This window comes from Cnephaeus nilssonii (assembly GCF_951640355.1).
Source record: "Cnephaeus nilssonii genome assembly, chromosome: 18".
In the NCBI taxonomy this organism is placed as follows: Eukaryota; Metazoa; Chordata; class Mammalia; order Chiroptera; family Vespertilionidae; genus Cnephaeus; species Cnephaeus nilssonii.
Genome location: NC_137089.1, coordinates 4,745,289 through 4,771,561, shown reverse-complemented (window position 1 = coordinate 4,771,561; position 26,273 = coordinate 4,745,289). Strand labels below are relative to the sequence as shown.

Below are 26,273 nucleotides of genomic sequence, written 5' to 3'. Positions count from 1 at the left end.
TATCACATCCCTAGTCATGTGTGCAACAGATATGCTAACTCCAGCAACCGACCTCATCTCAGAGTTAGGGTGTCATGAGAGAGGGATGGGGTGATCCTAAGGATGGAGGCAGGATTCCTGCCCAGACATGGCTCAGGAGCTGGGCACAGAGGGGCTGACACATGAATGGTGTGTTTACAGGGCCACCCGAGAGGTGGGAATCAAAATACTCATAGCACTGCAATGGCTGGGCCGCAATCTCTTCGGCTGGAGAGGAGACTACTATCCCACGGACCAAATGACCTCGTGTGACAGTGTGAATAATTCAGCTCATATATCAGGACCTTAAGCTACTCAGTGTTCTTGTGAACATCAAAGACGTAGATTTTTCAGAAATGTCAATGCCATGGGGAAAGTGAAATTGTGAGTTTGTGTGTGTCTGTGCATGTGTGTGTTTTCATAACAGAAATTTGGATAAAATGGAAATATAATAATTACCTAAACTTTCATCTCTTTAAAGATTCTGACGTAGCTCTTTACATTTAGGATTATGAGGTAAGTATAGTATGTCCTCACTTAATGCCGCCAATAAGTTCTTGGAACTGCGGCAAAACGACATATAACAAAAACCACTTTTACCAAAGGCTAACGGATATGAATGAGTTAAGTTCCTACGGCATCTCATCAATGTGATAGCAAAATGACATGATCTGAAGACTTGCCATAGTATATTGTAAGTTGCTTGGGTTTCTTGTTTTAAATCTACCAGACCGCTGTACCGATTTTTCGGTAATTTCCGAATCTCTGGTGACTCCTAATTTTCGGTACTTTGCCTAGACCTATTTTCTACAATGTCTCCAAGTTCCATCTTATTCTAACCACTTGTTTGCATGTAACTAACATTTTTCTATATCATGTTGACTTTTTCTCTTTAATGCTCAGGAGCCCAGGTATAGGGGACAGTTAGGTTCAGGGCCTCAGGTCTGGTAGGGGGCTATAGGTCTGAGTTTTTTTTTCAGACTTATATTATACAAATTTGCTACTTAAATTTAGTTATTGATGCTCCCCTTAATTTTGTTCCAATGAGCTACAAATTACCGACCTTCAAGAATCCAGCCTCTCTCACTCGTCTCCAGTTATGGCAGGACAAAACAGGGGGAAGAGAAGAAATTACTCAGATTAGGGCCAAACTGTTACGTCTTTGGGGCTTCTACTTTCTCTTATCCTGATTTTCTGCCCACACTTGTCTGTTGGAATTGCCTCATTAATTTAGCTTTTCCAGGTTTTGATGATCCCCAGTGTTTACCACCTAAGAGCAACCTTGTGTTTGCCTACTCCCAGGATATGCACTCCTGGTGGGTGCTACCCCCATGGTGCTATGATGTACACAAAGCCCTTATTATCCCACAGTGCGAAGAGGCTCTTTAGGCCATTAAAGGTGACCTAAGAGTCATAGAGTGGGACAGATGCAATCAAATCTAGAGGTTCATAACCTACAATTCACAGAAGTCGTTTGGAGATCCCAGAGCTAGGGGAGGACCTTTCAGAAAGTTCCATCCAAGCCCGAGGAATTACCACTGTGCTCCCTGTTTGACCCTAGGTGAGGCAGAAAGAAGTACATACCAACACAGCCAAAGCGGAGGCTGGTCAGCCAGCAAAAATGCCAAGTGCCTTTGCTCTGGTCTGGAATTCAGTCCCCCATGGCAGTGCAGAGCCGGAGCCATGGTCAGCCATGACTCACGTGCCAAATCACTTTAATAAACGGGAATACAGATTCAGCCATACTACATGCACTAGTGTTTGTAAAGAAAAACCTTTACACATGTGTACTGCACCAGGTCAGAACAACAGAAGGTATTCTTGGTGGAGAAAAGATGAGAAAATCATGAGCACTGCAATGCAGCTAAATACATTTTATAGCAAAGAATCTTTAAGCCCGTCATTGGCAAAACTGGCACCAAGATCAATAAAACAAATCCAGTTCTTTTTTTCTTTAAATCTGGGAAATAAAGAAGTCAGAAAAAAAAATGCAGGTTTTCTGCTCTTTCTCTTCCTACCTGTCTTCACATGTTTAAAATACCATAAGTTTACTTTCACATGTTCAAAATGTCATACGTTCACCTTCACATGTTCAAAATAATTTGCACTCATGGGTTCTGCTTCCTCAGGCCACTGTTTTCTGACTCCCCAAACAACCGGTCAATCCTGGTTGGTTCAGAAGAGTTTGTGGCAGTTCTTGGCCATCAGGTGACCACAGGCTGCATGTCATACGCTTGCCGGCTCATTGCCCACCCCCACAGAGCAATTCTACATGAGCCACAAACTCATCTCTGCCTTCGTTTCCTTCACTTCGTCTACCCCTTTAATGTCAGAGAAAGAAAGGATGATCACTCAAAGTTAACAGATCAAATTGCCTGCGTAATCCACTCAACGCTCCCAGGAAGGCTTCAGATCCACTTGCCTTTCTGAAGAGAGTGGAAAACCAGGCCCCTCTAATCACTCTTCCCGGGGGAACTCAGCCATTATCTTCTGAGCCGGTGCAGGACAGCCTGGGGGCTTTGCTGTCAGAAAAAGCCACGTTCCTGGGAGAGTGCGGATTCACGGCGGGAAATGTCCAAGCTCTTCATGCTCTCTACCCCAAAGCCCGCAAAATGTCCCATCCAGTGAACATCAAAGCTGAATCTGATGTTCAAATGGCTCGAAATAAACTGCCTACAGAGAAAAATCTGCCTGTGACCGCCTGCGTACCAAGACCGAACACGGACCATTAGATATTGGGTGGCTCATCACAGAAGCACTAACCTCTGAAAACAACTTTTTCTCTAAGACCAATGTCCGCTATTTAGGGCGTTTTTAGGAGTAGGAGTTCTCTGTGGGGAAAGAGAAGCCTGTGTTTTGGTCTTGAGCAGTAGAAACCAGGTGAAGATGGTCGCCTTGCTTCCCCCCCCCCACACCGCCCCCCCCCATACCCCCGCTCCACCTGGGGTCTTGTGCCCTTGTCTTTGACCCAAACTCCCTGCTTGTCTGTAGAGCTCAGATTAACAGTCGCTTCCTTGGGCAAGGTCTTCCCCGATCACATTGGATCACTTTTCCACCTCCTTACACTCTTCTGCTATAATGACAGCAAGTTCACACTGCCCTGTGGACCTGTTAGCGATACCTCCGCACCGTGAGCTCCTCAACAGCTTGCCCTTCCTTCATCTCTCTATCCCTGACACCGGGCACGGTGCCCACAAGTTGCAGTCACCCAGTAGTGGCTGATAAGTGAATGACCGAGTGAATGAGGGAACGAATGGACATCATGGGGGAGAGACTTGCCCAAGTTGAACGATGGAAGTCAAACAAGTTGCAATTTAGGAGTTCTTTTTCTCGTGGGCATCTCTATGCACAGGAAAGGGGACAGCCACTCAGTTTGCTTCCCACCCTTTAGGGGCAGATACAGAAGGAAAGAAACCGAAGCCCAGGGATCAATATGACTCAATAAAAGAACGTGATCATGGTCCCCTCACTTGGAAAGCAGGCACATCACATTGTCAGGTTGGTATGAAAATGAAATGAAATGGAAAGGATGTGAGCAACGCACCCGCCATGGTACCTGCCCCCAAACTCTCTACTTCTATTAATGTTACTATGGACATCCATCTATCCTCGTGGCAAAGAAGCACATGTGTTTTCTGGTTTGTTGTGTGGAATATAGAAATTCCAACTATGTTTTCAATGTTGATGGTGCTGCCCAGCCAGCGTGGCTCAGTGGTTTAGTGTCGACCTATCAACGAGGAAGTCATGGTTCAATTCCTGGTCAGGGCACATGCCTGGATTGCGGGCTCGATCCCTAGTGTGGGGCATGCAGTGCAGGAGGCAGCCGATCAATGATTCTCTCTCATCATTGATGTTTCTATCTCTCCCTCTCCCTTTTTCTCTGAAATCAATAAAAATATTTAAATAAAAATAAATTTAAAAATATTGATGGTGCACATATTAACTTCATGATAACGGTAACAACCAAGGGCATTCTACTTTGTAGAAGTGTCTAATATAAACAACAGAAGTATCAAATGTGTGCTTTTCTCCAGGTGATTCTTTTACAAGGCCTGGAGGAGTAATAGACAAATGTCTGATTGTGATAAGTGTGCAAGGGATGGATGGGACGATGGCGGGGACCTCATAGGATCTGAGGGACAGACCCTCGGCTCCGATAGGGGCTCCACTTCTGAAGGGTGGCTCCATGTTCTTGGCATATCGCTTGTTACAAAAGTCATGTAAGAGGGATTAATATCCTCACACAATACATTGCATGGTAGCAGAAAGCTTTACCCTTTGTGTCCTCTTGGGAATCATCAGTCTACGATGCCATTTGTCCATTCTCCACAAGACAGCCAAAGCGATTCCTTAAAAAATCTAAATCAGGTCATGGCTGTGCCCTGCTGGAGACCTTTATATCACTTCCCTTCAAAGGAACTCCCATGTGGAGCTGGCAGGAGCAAGCTCCACATCCTTTAACTTCACCTCTGACCCCTTTCTTTCTTGCTCACTATGCTCTAACCCAGCGATTTTCAACCTTTCTCATCTCATGGCACATAAACTCGTTACTAAAATTCTAAGGCACACCAAAAAAATATAGTTTTTGTTGATCTGACAAAAACAGGTATAATTTTGATTCATTCACACCAGACAGCTATTGTGTTGGCTGTCATTTTTTAATTTGACAATCTAAGGGAAAAGAGGCCAGTGCCCCTGACTAAATAGTCAGGTATTTCATGTTTTAAAAATTGTTGCAGCACACAGGTTGAAAGTCCCTGCTCTAGCCCTTGGGCCATTTTGCTCTTCTAACATGAAACTTTTTCCACTGCAGGGCCTTTGCACTGGCTGTTCCCTTTGGCTGTCCTCCTCCTGGTTTCCTTTCAGCGCTCGAATCAAATCTTCAGAAACCTCCGATGATCCTATTGGCGATAATTCGATCTGCCCCCCATTCCTTTATCTACTTCCTTCAAAGCACTTTCGTGTTTTGGTTAGTTGTATACATTCCCCACTCCCTTAAAATGTAAGCTCCTAGAGGACAGGGACCAGGTCTGTCTTCTCATTACTGATCCCCAGCAGTTAGACTGCTGAGTTCCTGTTAAATAATGGAGAGCTCACGCCCACAATGGATTTTAGTTATAGCGTGCACTCAGAGGGAAGCATGATCTTTATTACAAGGACCCGTTTCTTAAGTCTTCGTTTTCATCCCCAGGTTTACCTTTATTCTGAGAGATTCAATGACCATGTTGATGACTCATCCAACAATCTAGCCTGGAAATTTCTGGACACCCTTCCCGACATGTCCAAATTTCCACTTTCCGTTTACTTCAACTACCCGCTTCTACATTCATACCTTGAACGTCAATAATCCACCTGTGATCATACACTTCTTGACTTTTAGTTTCCTTACATTCAGTCCACTCTGAGGCTCCGAGCATAGGCAGCCCCACTGGTAACTGAGCCAGGGTTCAGGGAGCCAAGATGTCAAATCAGTGGGCAAACACTTGCCACGTCAGGATTCGTGATGCAAAACACGAGTGCTGCAGGCTTCCAAGAGCAACCTGGACACCAGACCTCAGGCTGTGTTGAAGCAGCAATTTAACCCAAATGGACACATATAAGGGGCAGGGAAGACGCATGACATCAAAACCAAGGAAGGATCTTCAAGCTTAGAGCAGGACTGGAAGACTCACCTACGGGACCAAAAATAATTCTTAGTGCAATAACTGCTGCTCCAAACCACTGACAGACTCCTTAGAGGGGCAGTGGGGAGGAGACAGGGATGGAGTCAGGGTTCTACTGGGAAATGCAGAGCCCTCTCTTATCTGTCACCTGTGACAATCTGACTTCACCACCTCATCAAATCTGCCTCTTGCCAATGATGTTCTTCCGTACAATTCCAATGGGCAGTTTTCCGTCTTAGCCTCTTGGCTCCGCTGGCCATTGTTGATTATGCCCTCCATCTCAAACCACGCTCTCTGCTCTCTGGGCTCCCAGGACACCACATCCCCTAATTCTCTTCTCATCACTTTCCTTCCTGTTTGTCTCTGTCGTGGGGTCACTGCTCTCTGTCACCTCCCACCAGGTGCCCCTTGAGGTCTATCCTGTGCCTTCCTATGGTTTTATTTCACACGTTCCCCACTGTGATCCCCTTCACTCCAAGGCTTCGACTAGCCCTCGGGTTCTGAGGACTGCCATGTTCACATCCCTTGCACACTTCCTTTATGCCTGAGCTCCAGAGTGAGTGTTCAGTAGCCTCTGGATATACCTCCACGGAGCCCTCGCCAGCCATCTCAAGCTCAACATGCCCCAAACGGAACTCCTAGGGTTTCCCATCCAATCTCCTTCCATCCCAATAGTGCTTATTTCACTGGGCATTTCCACCGTCCATCCCGACACCTAAGCAAAATACCTAGAAGTTGAACTTAACTGGCTCCTCTCTATTACCACTCACATCGGTCATTTCATTTCATTCATTCATTCATTCATTCATTCATTCAACAAACTTTCATCAAGCCCCGTTACCTCCCAGATGTTGGCCTAAACAGTGGCAAGTGAAACATGATTTCTCTCTTCATGAAACATATAAACGACTGGCTGACTTTACCTCTGCAGTGTTTCTTCTCTCTGTCCTTCCTGTTATTGCTACTAGCAGTTGGCGTGTAAAGTATGCTCAATTAATCCTTATTGGATGAATGAATAAATGAGAAGGAAACTATCTGAACATCTGCTATGTATATCGCACAGATTATGCCACAGCATACCGATGTCATTAAAAATATTTCGAAGCTCACATTATGAATCAATAGAAGCCGAAACATTTGCCCAATTGAGCTGGCAAAGCCCCAGTGGAGCATTAGTCTGTTTTCCGTGTGATGTGCAAACACTCAGATGGTCTGGGCTTTCCGTGGAGTTGACGGGGTGTTTTGGCAGAGACAGGCCCAGCCAGACCGGTCTCCGTCTCTTCCAGGCACACACATGTCTCTGAGTGGCACAGATGGCCCTCGATTTCTAGAGTTAAGTGTAAGTGTAAACTCTTGAGAGCTTGTGACCATTTTAATCGACTCATTTCCTCAGTCTTATGAGTGCCATTTAGTTATTGGTGAAGATCAGTACACATCCCCTGCCTCTGAAGTGTCAAGACATCAAATTGAACTGAGATGATTCACGCTGAAGATGGCACAGGTGGAGTGCATCCAGGCAAAACTCGGGCATCATATGAAATATACGGGGTGATTATTGACTAACAATGATATACCTTACAATAATGAAATACTTCAGATATTCCTGTATAATTTTACCAGATCCATCAATCACAGAATAAGACCAAGTACCTCCACCTCTCTCTCTTGGTTCTCAATTATTAGCAGCAAGGTTAGGAACAACTAAGATTAGAACAATTAGGAATTATCCCTGGTTCCACAAACAGCTTAAATAGAAAAAGTTTTTCAAATGGCAAGACCAAAAAAAAGGCATTTAGAGAATGTGATGCAGAGTTACTGAGGTATTTACGGTGAAGCATGCACTCCTCTCTGAATAACCAGCTTCCAGGCTCGAGCTAACAATAGGCAGAGGAAGTAGAGGGTGCTGTCAGCTGGGCATGCACCCACTCCAGGAAGGACATATAAGTCCATTGTTCTACGTAATAACAAGTGGCACCATGCACACCAGTTCAGGGATGGGAAGAAGTGGGCACTGAATCAGTGGTGACTTGGTTGGGCATAATAATTCTGGGGGAAAATAAAACACAGAAGAAGGGTAAGGACCTAAGGGTTGACCTTTGCAAGGCAAGTGGACTGGGTTTGACCTGCGTCTTCCGGTGGAATCTGGCCCATGAATTACTCCTTTGCCCCGTCACACAGAACTGAATGGAGACAGAGGTTAACCTGGCCTCAGAGTGCCCCACCCACCTGTCCGATGCAGAAGACTTTCAGCACTTGAACCTTTTCCCTTTTAAATGGCTTTAAGCAGACAGATTTTTCTTATCTATCAGCTAAGGAGAAAAGTTCAGGTTCGTGGATTGGGACAATGAACCCAGTCAGGTTCTCAGAGAGCTCCTGACACTCTCAGTTGGGTTGATTTTGTTCTCAGCGCTCTGAGCTTTTGCTTGGCACAGGGGCATGTCAGAAACCATTTCCCAGTCTCATACATACTGGCTTTTTAAAGTCTGTTTCTTTAGAAAAGGATGGTGGGGTTCTACCCATGAATTCAACTAGAGGTGGTCGGCCTGGATGATGAAAGGGAAAACCCGTATTAGAGCTCAGCCCTGAGCAAGCATTCTGGGGACGGGGGCATCTCAGACGTGTTAGGTTCTCTGCCTTGACCAGCCTCGGTCCTCTAGCACCTCAGGAGTCTGAGCATCTCATTTGGCTTAGTAGAGTCCTGGTAGTTGAAGAAATGATTTAAGAAATATTTTGATGATTGGTGATTTACTCCTCATGTACTGACTCTGTTGGCTCCATCCCTCATATAAGAAACAAATTCACAATAAATAGGAATAGAATTACAAGGGCGGCTTTGCAATTTCATGCTACTCCCAAACGCTCTCACCCTCCCCTTGGGCATCACCTGGTGCTGCCTGTCCCAAATCAATGGTGACCCCCTGACTTTCAATTCCAGAGGGGCAGTTCAGAACTCTTAGCCTGCCAGCTATCTAAGGAATGGCTTTCCCATGGGCCTGATCATCTACTTCTGTTGCTAGTATAATAATATCAGGTTTCTCTTTTCCAACGTGGGTCTTTTTTTTTTTTAATTACAATTCAGCTTCACATGACATTTATTTTGAGTGAGGTCAAGAAATAAAAAATAAAAGGAGAGGGTGTTGGGTACACTCTGGTATTTCATGCATTTTCTGACACTGCATACAAAAGTTAATTCTGTCTGGAGGAGATAGGTTTGATTATTTGCAATTCTGTTGCTCAGCAGAGAAAAGGTTAAAGATGAATGGGTTATCTCTGGGGCCTCTCTGGTGCAGAGGCACCCGAGCATGCCTTTGGCTAACCAGAAGAAGGAAGCTGGGACTTACGTTCTGTTTGCCCACGATGTTGTCGAAGGGCAGCTCGGGGCTCCAGGACCCCTCCGTGAACGTCGCCCCACTGTTCCTCCGGTCCGAGGAGCTCACTGCCTCCTTGACAATGTCTTCCGGCAGCGACAGCAGACTCTCCTCCGGCTGCTGAATTAAATAGGTCTCTATGTTATGCTTCCTCAAGAACTCATTCCTCTCTTTCCCGTGGCCCTCTTCCACATCATAGTCACCGTTGAGGCAGTCGAGGGTGGCTTTGGAAATGTGAATCCTCCTGGGGACACAAAGCGTAGATCAGTATCCACCCCTGATGTGGCCCGTGCAAAGCCAACATCAGGGCACTGTGAGGTCATGTCCTCAGGGACAATATGTGATCCCCTGAAAAAATCAGAAAGAATTTTTTTAAAATAAAAGAAAACAGAAATCCAAGCAAAAATCAATGAGCAGGGCATCACTGACTTCTCCCCAAGGGACACTGCAGCCTCTGATGAACACAGCCCTGCTGAGCTGCCCCCACATACGCACTTATTTTGGCTTTTCTTGAGACTGTCAGCCTGGTCTCAGCAACCCTTAAGAATCAGTGATTTTTACCAAAAAAAACAAACAATCCATTTAAAAAAAAATGGGCAGAGAACCTGAATAGACACTTTGCCAAAAAGGACATGCGGATGGCCAATAGACATACGAAAAGATGCTCAATGTCGCTAATCATCGGAGAATTGCAAATTAAAACCAGTGAGATATCACCTCACACCTGTCAGAATGGCTACCATCAATAGATCAACAAGTAACAGGTGTTGGCAAGGTGTTGGAGAAAGGGAACCCTTGTGCACTGTTGCTGGGAATGCAGACTGGTGCAGCCACTGTGGAAAGCAACATGGAGTTACTTAAAAAATTAAAAATGGAACTGCCTTATGACCCAGCGGTTCCACTTCTGGGAATTTATCCAAAGAAACCCGAAACACTGATTCGAAGGAATAGATGCAGGGTTATTTACAATAACCAAGATTTGGAAGCTCAAGTGCCCATCAGTAGATGAGTGGATAAAAACGCTGTGGTACATTTACACCATGGAATACTGCTGGGCCATAAAAAAGAAGGAAATCTTGCCCTTTGTGACAGCATGGATGGGCCTGGAGAGTATTATGCTAAGTGAAATAAGCCAGGCAGCGAAAGACAAATACCATATGATTTCACTCATATGTGGAATCTAATGAACAAAATGAACTAACAAGCAAAATAGAGACAGACTCATAGATATAGAGCAGGCTGACAGCTGCGGGGGGTGGGGAGGTGCTGGGTAAAGGGATTGGGCAAAAAAGCAAAACAGAAAAAACTCATGGACACAGAAAAAAGCATCTGTCAGTGATTTCTTTTTTTCAGTGCTGTTGATTATATTGGGAAAACAAGTTCCATAAATGTTTCTGAACCCAACGGCAATTTTTGTCCAAAATCACCAAGCAACAATGACAGTTCTCTTGTCATCTTGCCTCGTTTCTCCACCTCGTCTAAAACCTTCATAAGAACAAAGGCAGGCCTCACAAGACCACAGAGCAACTTTCTCTGAACTGTGTGCACGGCAAGGAGCGGAGCACAGAGCCGTGGCCACGTGCCGGCTGGGCACTGGCCGGCCTCACTCACAAGGTGAGTGACTCATTCCTGCACAGTCATCAGCCACTGCAGCTCATGATTCAAGTTTCTTTTTTTAGCAAAAGAACAGATGACATCAAGGGCCTTGAGGCTCTCACTGGAACGTGGAAATTGCACATGGTGAATCATTCTGGGAGGGTTTTTCTGTGTGCTCCTGTCTAACTCACCCAGACGCTTTACACTGCCATAATGTGCTGTGGGTAGCCTAGCACGGTGGTTACGTACAAGAACTCTTTGGCCGGATTGCAGGATCAAAACCCTGGCTCTACCACTTACTTGCTAGCTGATAGATCTTGGTCAAGTTACTTAATCTTTCTATGTCCATTTTCTCAACTATGAAAAAGGGAAAAACAATAGTACCCACTCTTGGTGAATGAGTCCACAGTCAACCACTGAGCCATACCGGCCAGGCACATTGTACTGTTAGTACTATCTCTACTTCCCTCTTACCCATTCTGCTCGATTCCTGCTTATAGAGAGAATAAGTCACTGCAAAGGACACGCAAAACACCCAGAAACTACCAAGGATGCACTTCTGATCCTGCAAGGCACATTCTCCACCTTTTCCAAAGTTGCATGCTTGCATACAGTCACTGACTTCTAGGGTCAGAACACAACAACTGAAACATGTAAAGATATTGGAGCTCTCTCTGAAACATGCTGAGTGAGCACGGAATGGTCCCACAGCGGATTTTGTCAGTACGTGCTCAGTAATGTTGACCTCTGTGAAGAGGAAGGTCATTTGACCTCCTGTGAAATGGGTGTCCCAGACCTGTCTCTCTGGACAACCTCCGAGCTAGGGCTAGAAGGCTGTCCTTTTCTCTCAGGCACAAAAAAAAATCCCAGAAGGGTAGTCAAAGCTGTTATGATATGACTGGCTCCATGCATCATCTTTAAAGTCTGATGGCTGATGTTCTCTTAAAATAGTTAAGTTAAATGCCAACCCCCATTTGGTATTTTCTCTGGGTTCTGTGTTTTATTACCCTGCATCAGTGCGCAGGGGGAATAATATTTGCACATACTGAATCAATATTACGTTCTCCATAGAGAAAGACATCCTCACCTTCACTCATTACTGAGTCTTCTGCTCAAGTTCTAGTCAATTTACATTTATATGTTTTGATAGAAACTGGGCTTTAGAGGTTCCTTTGATCATGGCTGCTAGCTGGGGTTTTGGAGTAAGGACCGTGCGGATGAGATTCTGGTGATTACGTTTATCTACGGCAGTGGTGACTAGCTCTGTTGACTAATGAGTTTGCCGACCACTGATCTACAGAAATGAGTCAGGCAATATTCTCATATATTGACTGTCAGGTAAACCTGATATTTTCTGATAATTTTAAATGCCAGGATATAATAATTATAGTTATGACAGTAAATAAATCTAACCATTTGGTAACAATTTATTTTGCATAAATGGTATCTTGTAGTCAAAGCTATTATGACATGACTGGCTCCATGGATCATCTCATAGAATTTCCCTCTTCCTGATAGGCACCCCCCACTCCCCCCACATTTTGCTGATGATAAAACTGGCCCAGAGACCAGGAGTAAGTACCTGGCCCAGAGTCACATCACTGGGAGGTCACAAGCAGTGCTGGAGGGAGACAAGGACTTCAAGGTCCTTGTAAGACCCTACATCTGTGTCACATGGTAACTGCCACAAACACAACCACAGTGAATGTTTACTGGGCACAGGACCAAGGACTTGATATGCATTTTCTCATTTAACTAAAGCTCGAGAACAGTGGTCCTCCAAGTGTGGTACCAACGCCAGCACCATCAGCATCACTTGGGCACTTGTTGGGAAGACAATCTTTGTCCCGCCCCAGACATACTGATCAGAAAGTCTGAGGGGGGGGGGGGGCAGCCACCCAAGGTTTACCACACCCTCCAGGTGATTCAGATCCCAGTGGAAGCTGAGAATCACTGGTCTGGGAACCCAGGGCTCAGAGAGATTGAAGAATTTGTGTGGAGCTACATGGCTGGTGTCTGTGGCAGGGAAAGGATTGTAATTCAATTCTGCACGACTCCAGGGTCCAGGCTCTCAACCATTACACAGTGGGGTTGTGTGCCTCCTTCCCTTCCTTTCTTTCCTTCCTACGTGCCAAGCATCGTGCCAGGCTCTTGGGGACACATTGAAAGCCTGGAGATTAATAATAAGAGGTCAGCCTTGAGCAAACTGGACTGGTGAATTAACAATGGGAGGCAGTGAAGTGTGGTGAGGCCCTTCATAATATTTACTATGCGGGGCGTTGTAAAATCAAAGGATGTGCTGTAGTAATGATATTTAGCAGACTGGCTAGTTCATAGTAGGTACTTAATACATATTCAGAATTGGGGCAAACTCTCTTACTGAAAGGAAAAGTAAGCTGAGTTTATTCCTATATATATAGATTGATAGGGACGGGAAATAACCAGACATTTAAAAAGCCATTTGGGTTTAAAAGAAAAATATAAACCCCCAAATCTCAGACCATGAAGGGTTCTATCTTCTTCCAGATAATTGCTTCTTAGATCTATACCTCTGAATTCTGCACAGGGGGAACCCACTTCCACAAAGTGGGCAAATGACCAGGGTTAGGAGGGCGAGGGCTTTGCTCTGGCTTACCCAGGGATCCCTCCAGATTCAAGTTTGTTCGCAATATCCACGTCCCAAGACCAGACGTCAAACTGCCACTTCCGCAGGCCCAACACACCACACAGCACTGAGCCCGAGTGGATTCCGATTCGCATGTCAACGTCATGCTTCGTCCTTGACCGCACATACCTGTTGACATAGGTGAATAGAGAGATACACATGTAAGGCCAGAGTGGGCCCACGTTCTGCACGGTTATCCCAAGCGCGGTGGGACCTTTTCGCACCATCCCTCCCTTGTTAAAAACTCCTTCCTGGCCGCCTCCTCAGAGCAGTGGTCCCCAGAGCAGAGCACTCACATTCTTGGGCTGAGCTGGGCCACCTGCTGGGGCGCAGGAAGACAACGTGGAAACTCCCAAGCCAGCTTTTGTTTTTTATCTGGAAAAGCTGCACTGAAATTTGATACCTGGGTTCACCTTAGCAACCCCACAGGGCCCGAGCTGGCCTGTCCTCTGACCCTGAGCATGGCAGAGGCATCTTGAGAGAAGAGGAAGATTTCTGCCATCAGAGGGTTTCCTCTGGGCACACACAGTCCTCCTTCACTTTCAGGGTATTTCAAACAATTTCAGTTTATGAGTTAAATGACCCCATTTATGTAGGAAAAATTCAACTGCTAGGACACAATACTTTGAAATGTAATAACTAGAAAAATTTTCAGCGCCACATAGAAATCCAATTGTTATTTTACTTCAAAATGCTTAACAGAGTTGTTAAAATTAAAGATGATTTATCCATTTTTTTCGTTGAAAAAGAAAAACCACAAGTGTCCCATATTTGTTGCTTTTCTGTGATAATAGGTTGCTATTAATATTCTCTCTAGCAAACATTTGGGGAAAAACCCAACTTGCTTATTTTGTTTAAAGATGGCAGTTTTAGAAGGTGAAAGTAATTGCTTTTCACAAAAAAATCTCTGCTCTGAAGAGAGGATTTTGAAAGAGGAAGTTTGGAAATGTTGCCATTTCCTCAGGAACTAGGCTGTCAAACATGAGTTATGTCATCTATCAGAATACTCAGAGCTGCACATTCACTAATACGTTTTCAGATCTTCCAAATGAAATGTGTTGGTGGGGGTTGTACCCATTTGTTAAAAATATCAAAAAGCTATTGCCTTCTAATGAGTTTGCAAGAAAAACTCAGAGCTACCAGAGAAGCAAATTTATGACAAGCCTTATACGGAACTCGGGTATAACTGACTTAAAAACACAGTCAGTGGTCCAAGGGCGCCCCCTAGATCTCCCTGTCTTTATGAAATACACATTTAGATCTGTGAGCCAATAGAGACAGGCACTATAGAAATAAACTGAATTTGGAACCTGACCTTTATATTAATGTATCCCAAACTATTAAGATTCTTGAAAGAGAATAAATTATGTGCAAACCCATTGCTCTCACTAAACAAGAGAACAGAAAGATTTTAGTACAGCAATTGAATTAAGATATTTAAAATTATTATTTATTTCATCATTATCCTTTGAAACGTGTGTTTTATAGTATGTTTTTAAATGTGTGAATATAATAGAATAGATAATAAGTAGTTTATACATAACAATAATCCTATATAATAAAAGACTAATATGCAAATCGACTGAACAGCTGAATGAATGGTCGCTATGACGCACATTGACCACCAGGGGGCAGACGCTCAATGCAGGAGCTGCCCCCTGGTGGTCACTGTGCTCCCACAGGGTGAGTGCCGCTCAGCCAGAAGCCCTGAGCCGGGCTCACGGCTGGTGAGCGCAGCAGCAGTGGTGGGAGATTCTCCCTCCTCCGTGGCAGTTAGACATCCCCTGAGGGCTCCCAGACTGCAAGAGGGCACAGGCTGGGCTGAGGGACCCCTTGAGTGCACAAATTTCGTGCACTGGGCCTCTACTTATTATTATTATAATCATTTTGGATAAAGAGGGAGATCAAACTGGTCCCTAGGATACAATGGAAAATTTCCAGTAGGAACACAAAGTCTTTCCCGATCTGTCCCTGGGCCTCAATTATTAGTCTCACCTCTCATGCACCCATTGGACTCCAGCCTTTCACAGCAATTTGTTGTTGCCTGAGTCCTGTGTTTCTTCGGCCCCAGGGATGCTCCTTCAGTCTGGAATGTCCATTTCCTCATTTACCTGAAGCCTCGATTACGTGCCTTTCCCAGTATTCCTATTGCATCCCGTGTGAGCAGTACCCGAGGTGCTGCATTGTAATCATCTGTCTCCCCTACTGGATTCTAAACTAATTGAATTGAAGATATGGACTTTGCATGGCTCAGCATCCTATACCCCTCTTCCCAACTTACTGTCTGGAACTTGGCCAACACTCAGTAAACGTTCATTGAATGGAAGGGTGGATGGATGAATGAATGGGTGTCATGTTCCCACATATCTAAGTTCTCTGATGAGGAGTATAAGCTCCTTGAAGGCAGTATTCTGAGTAATCATTGTATCTCTCACAGCCTGAAGGAGCGTGCCTCTCTTAGAGCTGGGCTTAGAAACAGGACTCCCCTTTTAGGGAAAGAGTAAATGAGTGAACGATTCCATGTGCAAACCCGGGCCTCTGTATTCTCTGTTCCCAACAGGCTGTGAGATCATACAAAGTTATTAAAACAAAAGAGTTGATGTCGGTTGAGAACATAAAAAATATTGAAATAAATGAGATATTAGGAAGGCAGCCAAAGAGATTAGAAAGAACGCTTGTAGCTAAAGGGTGAGATGATTCTTGTCCCTGGTGAAGATTCTAGTTTCCGGGCCATGGTTTTGACTTACAAGTTAAAAACTATACAGTTCCCTTTATCCACTGATGATGAAAAGAGTAAGGGCCATTTGGAAAAATTTAACAAAGCAAGAGGAGAAATAGCATCCAGCATTGGAGAGGAGCATTTCAGTGTCTTTGAGGCAGGTCATTGGGAGAGGTCACCTGTGCTGTCCACCAACTATATCTTGTGCTGCAATATCCAAGCACATGGTAGGACTGCACTTTCCTGTATATTCCATGTTACGTTGGCCAATAAAACGTGAGCAGTAGTGATATGAGTCACTTCTGAGTAGAAACTTTAGAAGTGTGGTTAACCACTCCTTTTGAATGAGGCAATGTATTGTGGTGCCCTGCTACTCCCCCAACCCTCCATAGTGGACAGGAAATGAGAGCGAAAAATAAACCTTTGCTATTTTAAAGCTCAGAGATTTGGGAGATACTTGTTACTTCAGCATAACCAGGACTATCCTGACTGTTACAATCACCAGTCTCTCTCCATGTTCTTCTCATTACATGTGAGTCACTGGAGTGTAGAGGTTAACACAGATTCTAGGGCCAGTTGACATGAGTTTATATCTTGCTTTTCCATTTATTAGCTGTAGGACCTCAAGTAAGTTACTTAACTTCTATCTATAAAATGGGAATAATAATAGCATTGTCATATTAGGTGAATAAACATATATGGAGAGTTGTGAATAATGTCTGGCACATACTAAGTACTACTTAGCTGCTTTTCATATAGGAAGGAACTGCAGCCCAGGAAGGTACAGGATTTTATTGTGGTCACATAGGATTCTAGGACTAACCTGGGGCTGTTTTGTTTGTAAACCTCATGCTCTTTGCAATGTGGTGTGTGATCCTTAGCATATAGTTTAATGTGACCTTGAGTTTCAGTGGTTGTAAATGAAGCTCTAGTTGATTGCTTCACATACAGAGCCCTTGTGAGTCCCACAGGAGATAATGGATGTTAGAGTGCTTTGCTGACTAATTGTGAGGGACGAGTACCCAGCACACCATGCCAGTGCCATTAGGTAATTAACATTACACAGGGAATGCACTGGAACATCTCAATGAAAAGACACTTAGATTTTTTTTTCTTCTGCAAAAGAAAAATCATAAGAGACAAAGCCCCTTTATGGCTATGTCTATTTTCTTTCTTTTTGTTATGTCTGGGATTTGGCTTACATAAAAGATAGGAATGAAACTATGTAAAAGTAATGAATAATTCACAGACACTGATCCTCTCTGGGAGGCCTACCTGGTGGTCACACAGAGCCACCGACACGCACCACGTGTTTCAGGTTCTCCAGGGGAGGACCCGGGAGCATCTTCCAAGTGAGAGGGCAGCGAATTCTGCCGAGTTACAAATTGTGTTCCGTTCTTCCAGGGCTGTCAGCTGTGCCTCCTCGGCCACAAATAAAGAGGAAACGACTAGAGATCGCTGGCACTATAAACACCGGCGCCTTCTCTCTCTTCTCGGGGGCCTCGGAGCTTCTGGAGGGCAGGGAACTACCTTTCATCCACACGCCCAGCTCTTAGCACAGCGCTCAGCACAGGGGCCTCGCCAGTGCTCTAGGCAGCCGCTGAATTGATGGCACAGCTCAAAGGCGTTCTTGCTTCACCGTCCTCTGTTGACCCAAGATGCTTCTAAGGGCACCACAGAGATGTCTCTGGACCTGCCATTTCGGGGGGAGGGGGTGACCCTCCACATGTGACCCCTTCAAATAATGCACCTTTGCCCTCCCGGTTTTCGTGTTGCACTTGAAAGATTTCTTTTAAATAAGGAACCCACTTAATAATAATAATTTTTTTTGAAGCTCTATATCAAGCTGGGAACCAACCAGCAAAATATTCCTTTTCATTGAACTGTTAAAGAGGAATGCTTGGTATATGGTCAGAGATGAAGGATCTTATGCCCTGGCCGGTTTTGCTCAGTGGTAAGAGTGTCAGCCCGCCCAACAGAAGGGTCACAGGTTTGATTCCTGGACAAGGGCATGGACCTCGGTTGCAGGCTCAATCCCTGGCCTGGGTCAGGGCTCATGTGGGAGACAACCAATTGAAGTGTCTCTCTCGCATCAAGGTCTCTATCCTCCTCCTCCTCCTCCTCCTCCTCCTCTTCCTCCTTCCCCCCTCCTTCTTTTTCTCTCCTTCTCCTCCTCCTCCCCTCCCACTCTTTCTGAAAATAAATAGAAAACTGAGGTTTAAAAAAAAAGATGAAGAACCTTAGAATTTTTGCTTTCAATTTAAGGGCTTTAAGTGGTTCTTTTTGGCTAATTAATCCATCTACAGAAGGTGCTGGAGCAATGACAGGGGGAATACTCTAGTAGCCGCCCTTGGTCTGTCTATTAGACTCTCTCCACTGTGAAATACCTGGATGAACAGGGGGCAGACTTCAGCAGAGTAGCATTCAGGCCTCTGGGGTGGAGAACATCCAGCTCCTGAGCTTTGGGGGTGGAGACAGGAGTTCCACTGCTGGACCTACCACTGGCTGGTTGTGGCAGCTGGAGCAACTGACATAGGCTTTCTCAGTGCAAAGCACTCACCATCACCAAGGGACGTGGGATCTGCATCAAAGCAGCCTGGTGTGCGGGTGGGATTCTCCACTTACTAGCTGTAGGCACTGGGCTAGCTGCATTATCAGTGTCCAAGTCCCAGCTTTCTCAGGGGTGATGGGAGTGAGCAGTCCTTTGCAGAGTTCTTAGCATGTTTTACAAAATCATGCGTATAAAGCACTTCCCCTGGTACAATTTGAACCAGGGGAAGTGCTTTATACACATGGTAAACATAGTGGCTACTACTAACTTTTGTTAGCAATACCAACTTACAATTACACAACAATTACACAGGTTGAAGCAGACCAAAAACAATGAATTTGATCATCCTTCTTGATCTATCCTTCTTGCTAAAACTGTGCTTGCATTTGCTCTAGTTACATCGAAATAGCTTCTACCAACCCATTTGACATACCAACTGGGCAGGTCCTAGACATAAGTTGCTTCAAAAGGTTGAACTAGTTTATGATGTAGGAAGAACTGAGTGATTGGTCCTCAGCTGCCCTTGACCCTTCTGGAGGGAGTTAGCGATGGAGGTGAACTAAGGAAGCTGGACAGAGAGAGGTCAAATCACCTCTCAAGGTCAGCAAGGAAGGGCCCCAGGCCCAGTGCTCTGCGGACACGTTGCTGCCTGTACTCCCTTCAGCGTTAGTCCCCTGTTTTGGGGGTGGACACAACATGGGAAGACTGATGTAGAGTCCTGTCCAAAAACAGTGTGGGCCTCGTGAGGGAAAGCGAGAGGAAAGATCCAGCCACTATTTCCCATCACAGGGTTTTAGGACCTTCTCTCTTCTGTAAAAATAGATATTTTAAAAAAACTGAGGTTGCCCTAAATGACGTGTGTGTGTGTGTGTGTGTGTGTGTGTATACTCTACAATGCATACTTCTTTAAACGCACAAGCATTTTCTTATGCTGTTAAATATTAATGTATACCATGATGCTTAGTGGTGATGCATTTTCCTATTTTGTAGTATGCCAAAATTAATCTCACCGTTTCCCTGCCTTTGGACATTTATGGAGTTACTTACAAGCTGTGCATAGGAAGTTATTTATCTTGTCAGGGCCTCAGTTCCTCCTCTGGAAATTGGGGAAGTATGAGTAGTTTCCTCACAGGGTTGTTGTGAATTAGGTGAGGGGAGTTAGGAAGATCATTTAGTACAGTGTCTGCCTGGTACAAGGTGAACATTCAATCAATATTACTAGATATAGTCAATCTTCACCATTGTAAATACTTTTGCAAAAAAAATAAATTATCCATAGACTAAAGACTGCTGTAATCGCTGAATTTTTAAGAGGAATGTGGTCTTATGGATGCTGCAGTTAATAGCATTTGAAACAGTGAGAAAGGGGGCTTTAGGAGGAGAGGGAGAGAATAAGAAGAAGAGGAAGAAGAAGAGGAAGAAGAGGAAAAGGAGGAGGGGGAGGAGGAGGAAGAAAGGGATGGAAGAGAGCCAATGGAGAGAAGAAAAAGTAAAAAGGAAGGGTGAGCAATAAGAAAGAGGGCAAGAAAAATGAAGGATGCCAGTAGGCATGCAGAGATCCTGGGCATTCTTGCAAATGAGGAAAGCAAAATAACTCCTGTTTTTCATCCCTTGTCCTGCGATGTTGCTTGGAGGCCACCCTGCCACAGGGATTAAGACCTTTTGCTCCAGTTTACCAGCTGGGGACAAGCCAGTTCCTGCTTGGCATTCTGGTGTCATCCTATGACTCTTTACTGGCTTCATTGAAAAGTCCAGGCTCTGCAATTTTCATTAAGTTCACCAAGGAAGACTTCTGAAGATCATTCACAAAGATATTGCTTATAACGGAGCCCACCATAAATGTGGTGTCTTCTCAGCCATCGAGCCTCCCCAGAATAGACCAGGGCATGGGAAGAGAAGCCAACCTGCTTAATGGAGCTATTATGTAAGCCTATTTTAATTAATTTTATGAATAGGCATGCATAAGACGGCATTAAATGCTTCATTAGAAATAAAGTTACATGCCATTGCTTTTTTTGTCATTCATCTAGCTAATATGTTTCTAAAATCAAATGTTTTTTAATGGAGTAAATTCAATCTGAGGCCTGACTAAGGCTCATTATCTTGCTATTCTGACATTTGCGGACTTTTCTCCACTTTCAGTATTGGTTCTGCTAATTTATTAGGGATGTATGTGAGGTCTCCTAAGCTGATCCTTTGGGCCTAAATGATCCTTTGGGTCTAAATGTCACCAGAAGCAATTACTGGTTCTCCATCCAAAGGACTACAGGAGCAGCACCTCAGTAAAAGACACAGACAGGGAAGTGGTCTCCCTCACGTCTGTGCTTCTGTTTGTCTTGAGTCTCACTCACTTCTGAAACTTGTGGTGCTTGAATTAGCATCAACGGCAGCTAAATCCAGCCATTCTGATGTTGGCACCCTGTCCCCACTTGTCTGTGATTGATGGAGAATCTCTCTCACATATTTGGACTGATCTGTGAATAAGGGACCTGAGTCCCTTTGAGTTGGTTTGCTTTGGGGCAAGAATTATCATGTCACCTTCAGCGAAAAACTACCGGAGCTGCGGGGCTCCAGAGAGCCAAGATGTTGATGCGTCTCATGTTCAAAGCACCAGCCTCTTACAGCCGTTCTGCATCTGGGACTGCTGTTGGGATGCTAATGCTGAGGAAAGGCCAGAAAGAGCGACAAGGACAGACCCTGACAGGTTGGGGACAGTACCTCCACAGGGATCCATCTGTGATGACAATTACACAGGTGGCCATCTGGTCTGGGGAAACCAGTCATCAAATGGGTTATTGACAATGACATTACATTACAACCCGTGCAGTATAATGCTACACATGGTTCCAGACTCTATGTCTTCTGCAGAGTTTTCTGGCAGAAATAAGTGCCTTTTGGGCTGGATAAAAAATTGCATCCCTTGTAAGTAATAGTTGGTTAAGATGGTTAATTATTTGATAGAGCGACATCACTGGGATTCTCTTGCACACACATTCGTGTGCAAATATTGTCTGCCAGGCATTCCCGAGAGTACAAGGCCTGACCCGAGAGTGGAAACTCTAGAAGGCTGAGCCAGTTGCAACCAAGGCTCACCCAAACCCAGAGCTCCTGCTTTTCCCCCTGCACCGCGCTGTATTGTTAACTGGGAGAATTAATGCTGGACCTCAAGTCCCCTACAGTATAATCAAGGAGATGTTGGAGTATTAATAGACTCTGACTCATGCAGCTTGAAAAGTATCCCACTGAATTGTCTTATTCCAAAGGAGTAAAAGCAGCACTTTTTATTATGTATCAATGAGAGAAAGCCCTGAGTCATTTCAACCTATCCAAATCTCATTTCTCACTGTCCCACTCCAGAACTTCAGAAAGGAGACGGCGGATCAGAGAAAATGGCCAGGAGGGACAAGATCCTCTTCAGAAAGATAAATGACAGTGCTCTAATTATCTTAAAGAATTCTGATCATCATTGTTCATTTCTCCCGCAATGCCATCTCTGCAGCATACCTATTGCTTAAGCTCAACATACGAAGTTCTATGGAAAGTTTGTGCATGAAGAGATAAAGAAGATGTGGATGGTTAGATAATGAAGGTCATAAAATAGATACATGATGAAATATTACTCAACCTTAAAAAAGAAGGGAATCCTGTTACTGTGTCAACATGGATGAACCTGGGAGGCATTGTACTAAGTGAAATAAGCCAGATAGAGAAAAACAAATACTGGATATGTGAATTTTTTTTTTTTAAAAAAGGTTGCACTCATAGGAACAGAGTGGGAAGGTGGTTTCTGGGCACAATGGTGAGGAAGGGAAGAGACGTTGGTCAAAGGTACAAACTTAGTTATAAGATAAAAATAAGTTCTGGGGATTGGATGTATGGCAGGGTGATTATACTTAATCATACTTCAGTGTATACTGGTAATTTGCTAAGAGAGGAGATGAGTAGATCTCTTTAAAAAAGGAAAAGGAAAAGATAACCATGGGAAGTAATGGATATTGATTAGCTTGATTGCGATAGTCATTTCACAGTGTTATGCGTTGTGCCCTTCGAATATGTGCAATTTTATTTGTCAGTTATACTTGAATACGAAAGAAAAACTAAAATGAAAAAACTTAAAAACAAACTCTGCGGAGTTCTGCCATTGCACACCCATGAGGCCCACCCTGGGGTGGCCCTTTAATGATTTCCTATTGGCCATAGGATAAGGTCCAGCTCCTCAATGGCCCTGAAGGCCTTGCGGCCCCTTGCTGCTCCCACCTGCAGTGCGCCTGCCGCCACCCGTTCCTCCCCAGGTTCCAGGTCCCGATCTCTGCACCTGTCAGTTTTGTCTCCCAGGCTGTCATGCACCCTCAGGATCTGGCTAATGTCTGCTCACTTTTCTGGAAACAGCTCAGACATTCTGCTCTGCAGAGCCTTCTCCAGCGCCCAGGATTGAATGAGCTGTTCCTTCTTTAATCCCCACAAGCATCCTGGATTTGCTTCATCACAGAGCTTATTGTTCCATCTTGAAATTGCCTCTGTGCTCGTCCCTCCCATGGCTCCATAACCTCCCTGAAGACGAGCGTTCCGCTCATCTTGTTCCTTGCTGTATCCCCACGAGGATGTTGGTAATGCAAATTTGTTGCACAGACAATGGAAAGTGAGGTATAAATCGAACATCCTGAAACTACTAGGTTCAGCTGGGAGAAGCAATGGGTACGCAGTGTTCACGAAACAAATCAGGGCGTCACCTTTCAACATGCATGCGATCTACCGCCAAGGATAGATGGAGTGTTTGTCTCTCCTGTCACGCGCCTCGAAGGCCTGGCATTATGGGGGAGATCCCGATTACCTGATGGTTTTGATCATGCTGAGGCCCATTTCCACGCAGCAGTGGGCGTGGTCCTGGCGGGGCTCAGGAAGTCCGGACACGCAGTAGTAGCAGTCCCCCAGGATCTTGATGCGGAGACAGTGATGCTCCTGGAAGGAACAGATGGAGAGGAAAGGACTCAGTCAGCAGGTGGGTCAGCGCTCCAGAGCTGCTTAGAAGGAGGGAAGCAAGGTCAGGTGGTCTGCACCCTGGGCCAGGGACCCACCTTTGCATTGTACCTCCGCTATCTTCCTAGGGAATGAGGCGTTACCCTAAGTCAGTGATGGCGAACCTATGACACGCATGTCAGCACTGACACGCGTAGCCATTTCTGATGACACGCGGCCGCATGCCGAGGATGAAACATTTGCTGCTCCTGAGGATGAAACATTTGCGAAATAATGTTTTTTCCTCAAAGTGACACACTACCCGAGTTATGCTCAGTTTTTTGGCGAAGTTTGACACACCAAGCTCAAAAGGTTGCCCATCACCGCTCTAAGTAGAGGTTTGAAGGGCTCAGAGGTAGAGTGGAGACATGGGAAGACCCTGGATATTGACCTTGACAGATTCAGCACCGTATCTCAGCACTGCCGGGCACTAGCTTTCTGATCTGAACACCCTCACGTGGACAGGCCTGGTGAAGAGCGGGCATTCAACCTGCGTGTTCTGTGTTCCCCTAGGAATTTTACCCCCAGTGCTGTCTTGCTTCTCTGGCAGAGCCTCTGAATTAACGGGCTTTAGCAGTCTTTAGCTCACCACCAGCACTTAAAATCATAAATCATTTAGAGATTCCCACTCTTTCAACTCTATGTTAAGTCTCTTCCCATGTAGGTTACTGGCACCTTAAGAACTGGGGCTAACTGTGTCTTAGAAGCAGGACACAGTTGTTTGGTGGCTTCACGGTCTTGAACACATGATTCTTACAAAGCTTCAAAACATAACAAGCCCCAAAGAAAAGGTGCAAACTTCAGTACTGAGCAGGAACTGACTGAATGTTGTAGCATAGGGGCTGAGAGCATTGGCCGAGGAGTCACACTGCTCAGGGTCAGAGCCCAGACAGCCTATGTCTTTCCCGTGTCTTTAGTTAAATTGCTTAACCTCTGAGCCTCAGTTGTCTCATCTGTAAAGTGGGAACTAGAATAGGACCTGTCGCATCGTGCCTGTGAGGATTAACATGGGAAGACTGAGTGTGGCCTGTCTCTGATGAGGACTTGGACCCCTGTGCCAGTCCTTCACCTCTCTTACCTGTGACCCAGGGTGGATGACTCCCTTTTGGTTTCCTTGGGTAGATGGGTGAGACTGAATGACCCTGAGATGCCTTCTAGACCTGAAGCCCCAGGAACATGAGTCTATGCTTTGTGGGTAAGAGGCCCTCCTTATGCGGTGGGGCCCAAGGGCAGGGGGAGGGGAGTTGCAGAGAAAGGGGAGCTGAGGTGCCAGCCGCACTATGGAGGCCCTTGTATAGCCGGGCTGTGAAGCACTGTGCTGGCCTCCTAATCTCCTCAGGAGTTAGGCCATTACGTTTCGGTAACAAATGAATGCACTTAAAAGCATGGATAAAAGGATGTGTAGGGTGTACTTAGCCCCTCTCCCAGTGAAAAGCAAGCGTCAGACAAGGAGAAGAGACTCGGAACCGGCTCTGGTGCTTCCAGTCTGGATCCGATCTCCAGGGTCTTGCCAACCCTCCCAAATAGGCACAGATGCCGCCTGCAGAACTCCGAGGGCATGCACAGCCTCCCCACGGTTATTCTTAGGGGCCTGTGGTTCCTGGCTGTTGGCTGCTTCAGTGCTGCTAATTTTGCAAAAGAGCCACTGAAGAGGTCTGGCCAGTCAGGGGCACCCAGGCCCTTCCTCTGCTTCCTCTGAGACCGCTACAGCTTCCGGGCCAGGATGGAGCCCTTCGCCCACTAGGCCTGGCAGTTTCCAGATTAATGGAGTCCATGGGACAGTTACTAAAAAACCAGAGGGCCAGACGGATGGCTAGAGGGCTCATTTTTGTATTTGCCAAGGAAATATGAAAAATCCATCAACAAACCAAAATAACAACTCAACCACCATCGACTACGCCATCGCTTTATTTAAAAATAAAAAGATATTCCTAGAATAAATGAAAATTCTTTGCCTAAATTAAATTAACATTATAAAAACTCACTCTATTGCTGTATTTGTGTGTGTGTGTGCGTGCCTGATTCCTGAACAACGTGGGATTTAGGGACACTGACTACCCACACAGTCAAAAATCCACATAAACTTTTGACTCACCCAAACCTAACTACCTACAGCCATTCCTTGGTAACTGCAGGGCATTGGTTCCGGGACCCCCCGGAGAGACCAAAATGCTCAAGTCAGCCTTCCACATCCGCACTCACTCTTTCATGCGTGTAATGCGTGGAAGGCCTGTCTTCTTATCTGTCAATTTGCAGACACATTTTTCTGATCAATTCCTATGAGCTGTCAGGTGACTTGACAGTAATAGCCAAGCAACTTCCTTTTATCCGAAATTGCTTTGTAAAGTTCCGATTAAGTTCCAGGTTGCTTTGATATTGAAGAGGAAAAATAAAGTCGGGTGAGGGTCTTCTTGCAGATTTTATTTAGTCTTAATATAATCCTTTTCCTCCCACCTCGATGGCTTTGATATGATAAAAATCTTGGGAAACCCAGAGAATGTATGAAACCATTTGTGTAGATAAAACTTAGGAGATCTATACACCCAATTATCAAAGATGGTTCTATGGTTGGGCAGGGGTAGGACGACAGGGATGTGTACTTCCTGTGTTGTCTATTTTTTGGTGTTTGAATTTTATATAAGGAACAACATTGCTTTTGTAATCAGAGAAAAAAAAT

At 45.1% G+C, this 26,273-nt stretch overlaps 1 protein-coding gene across 3 annotated transcripts in view; it reads right to left on the bottom strand.

Moving 5' to 3' along the window:
- The window catches only part of ADCY8 (adenylate cyclase 8), a 143,102-nt gene that overhangs the window by 52,956 nt on the left and 63,873 nt on the right, over window positions 1–26,273 (bottom strand). For all 3 annotated transcript variants that reach the window (XM_079796329.1, XM_079796331.1, XM_079796330.1), the window contains exons 5-7: window positions 23,412–23,539; window positions 13,281–13,439; window positions 9,023–9,293 (exon numbers count right to left, since the gene is read on the bottom strand). In XM_079796329.1, the coding sequence (XP_079652455.1) occupies window positions 9,023–9,293; window positions 13,281–13,439; window positions 23,412–23,539 (558 nt within the window). The remainder of the gene's footprint in view (window positions 1–9,022; window positions 9,294–13,280; window positions 13,440–23,411; window positions 23,540–26,273) is intronic.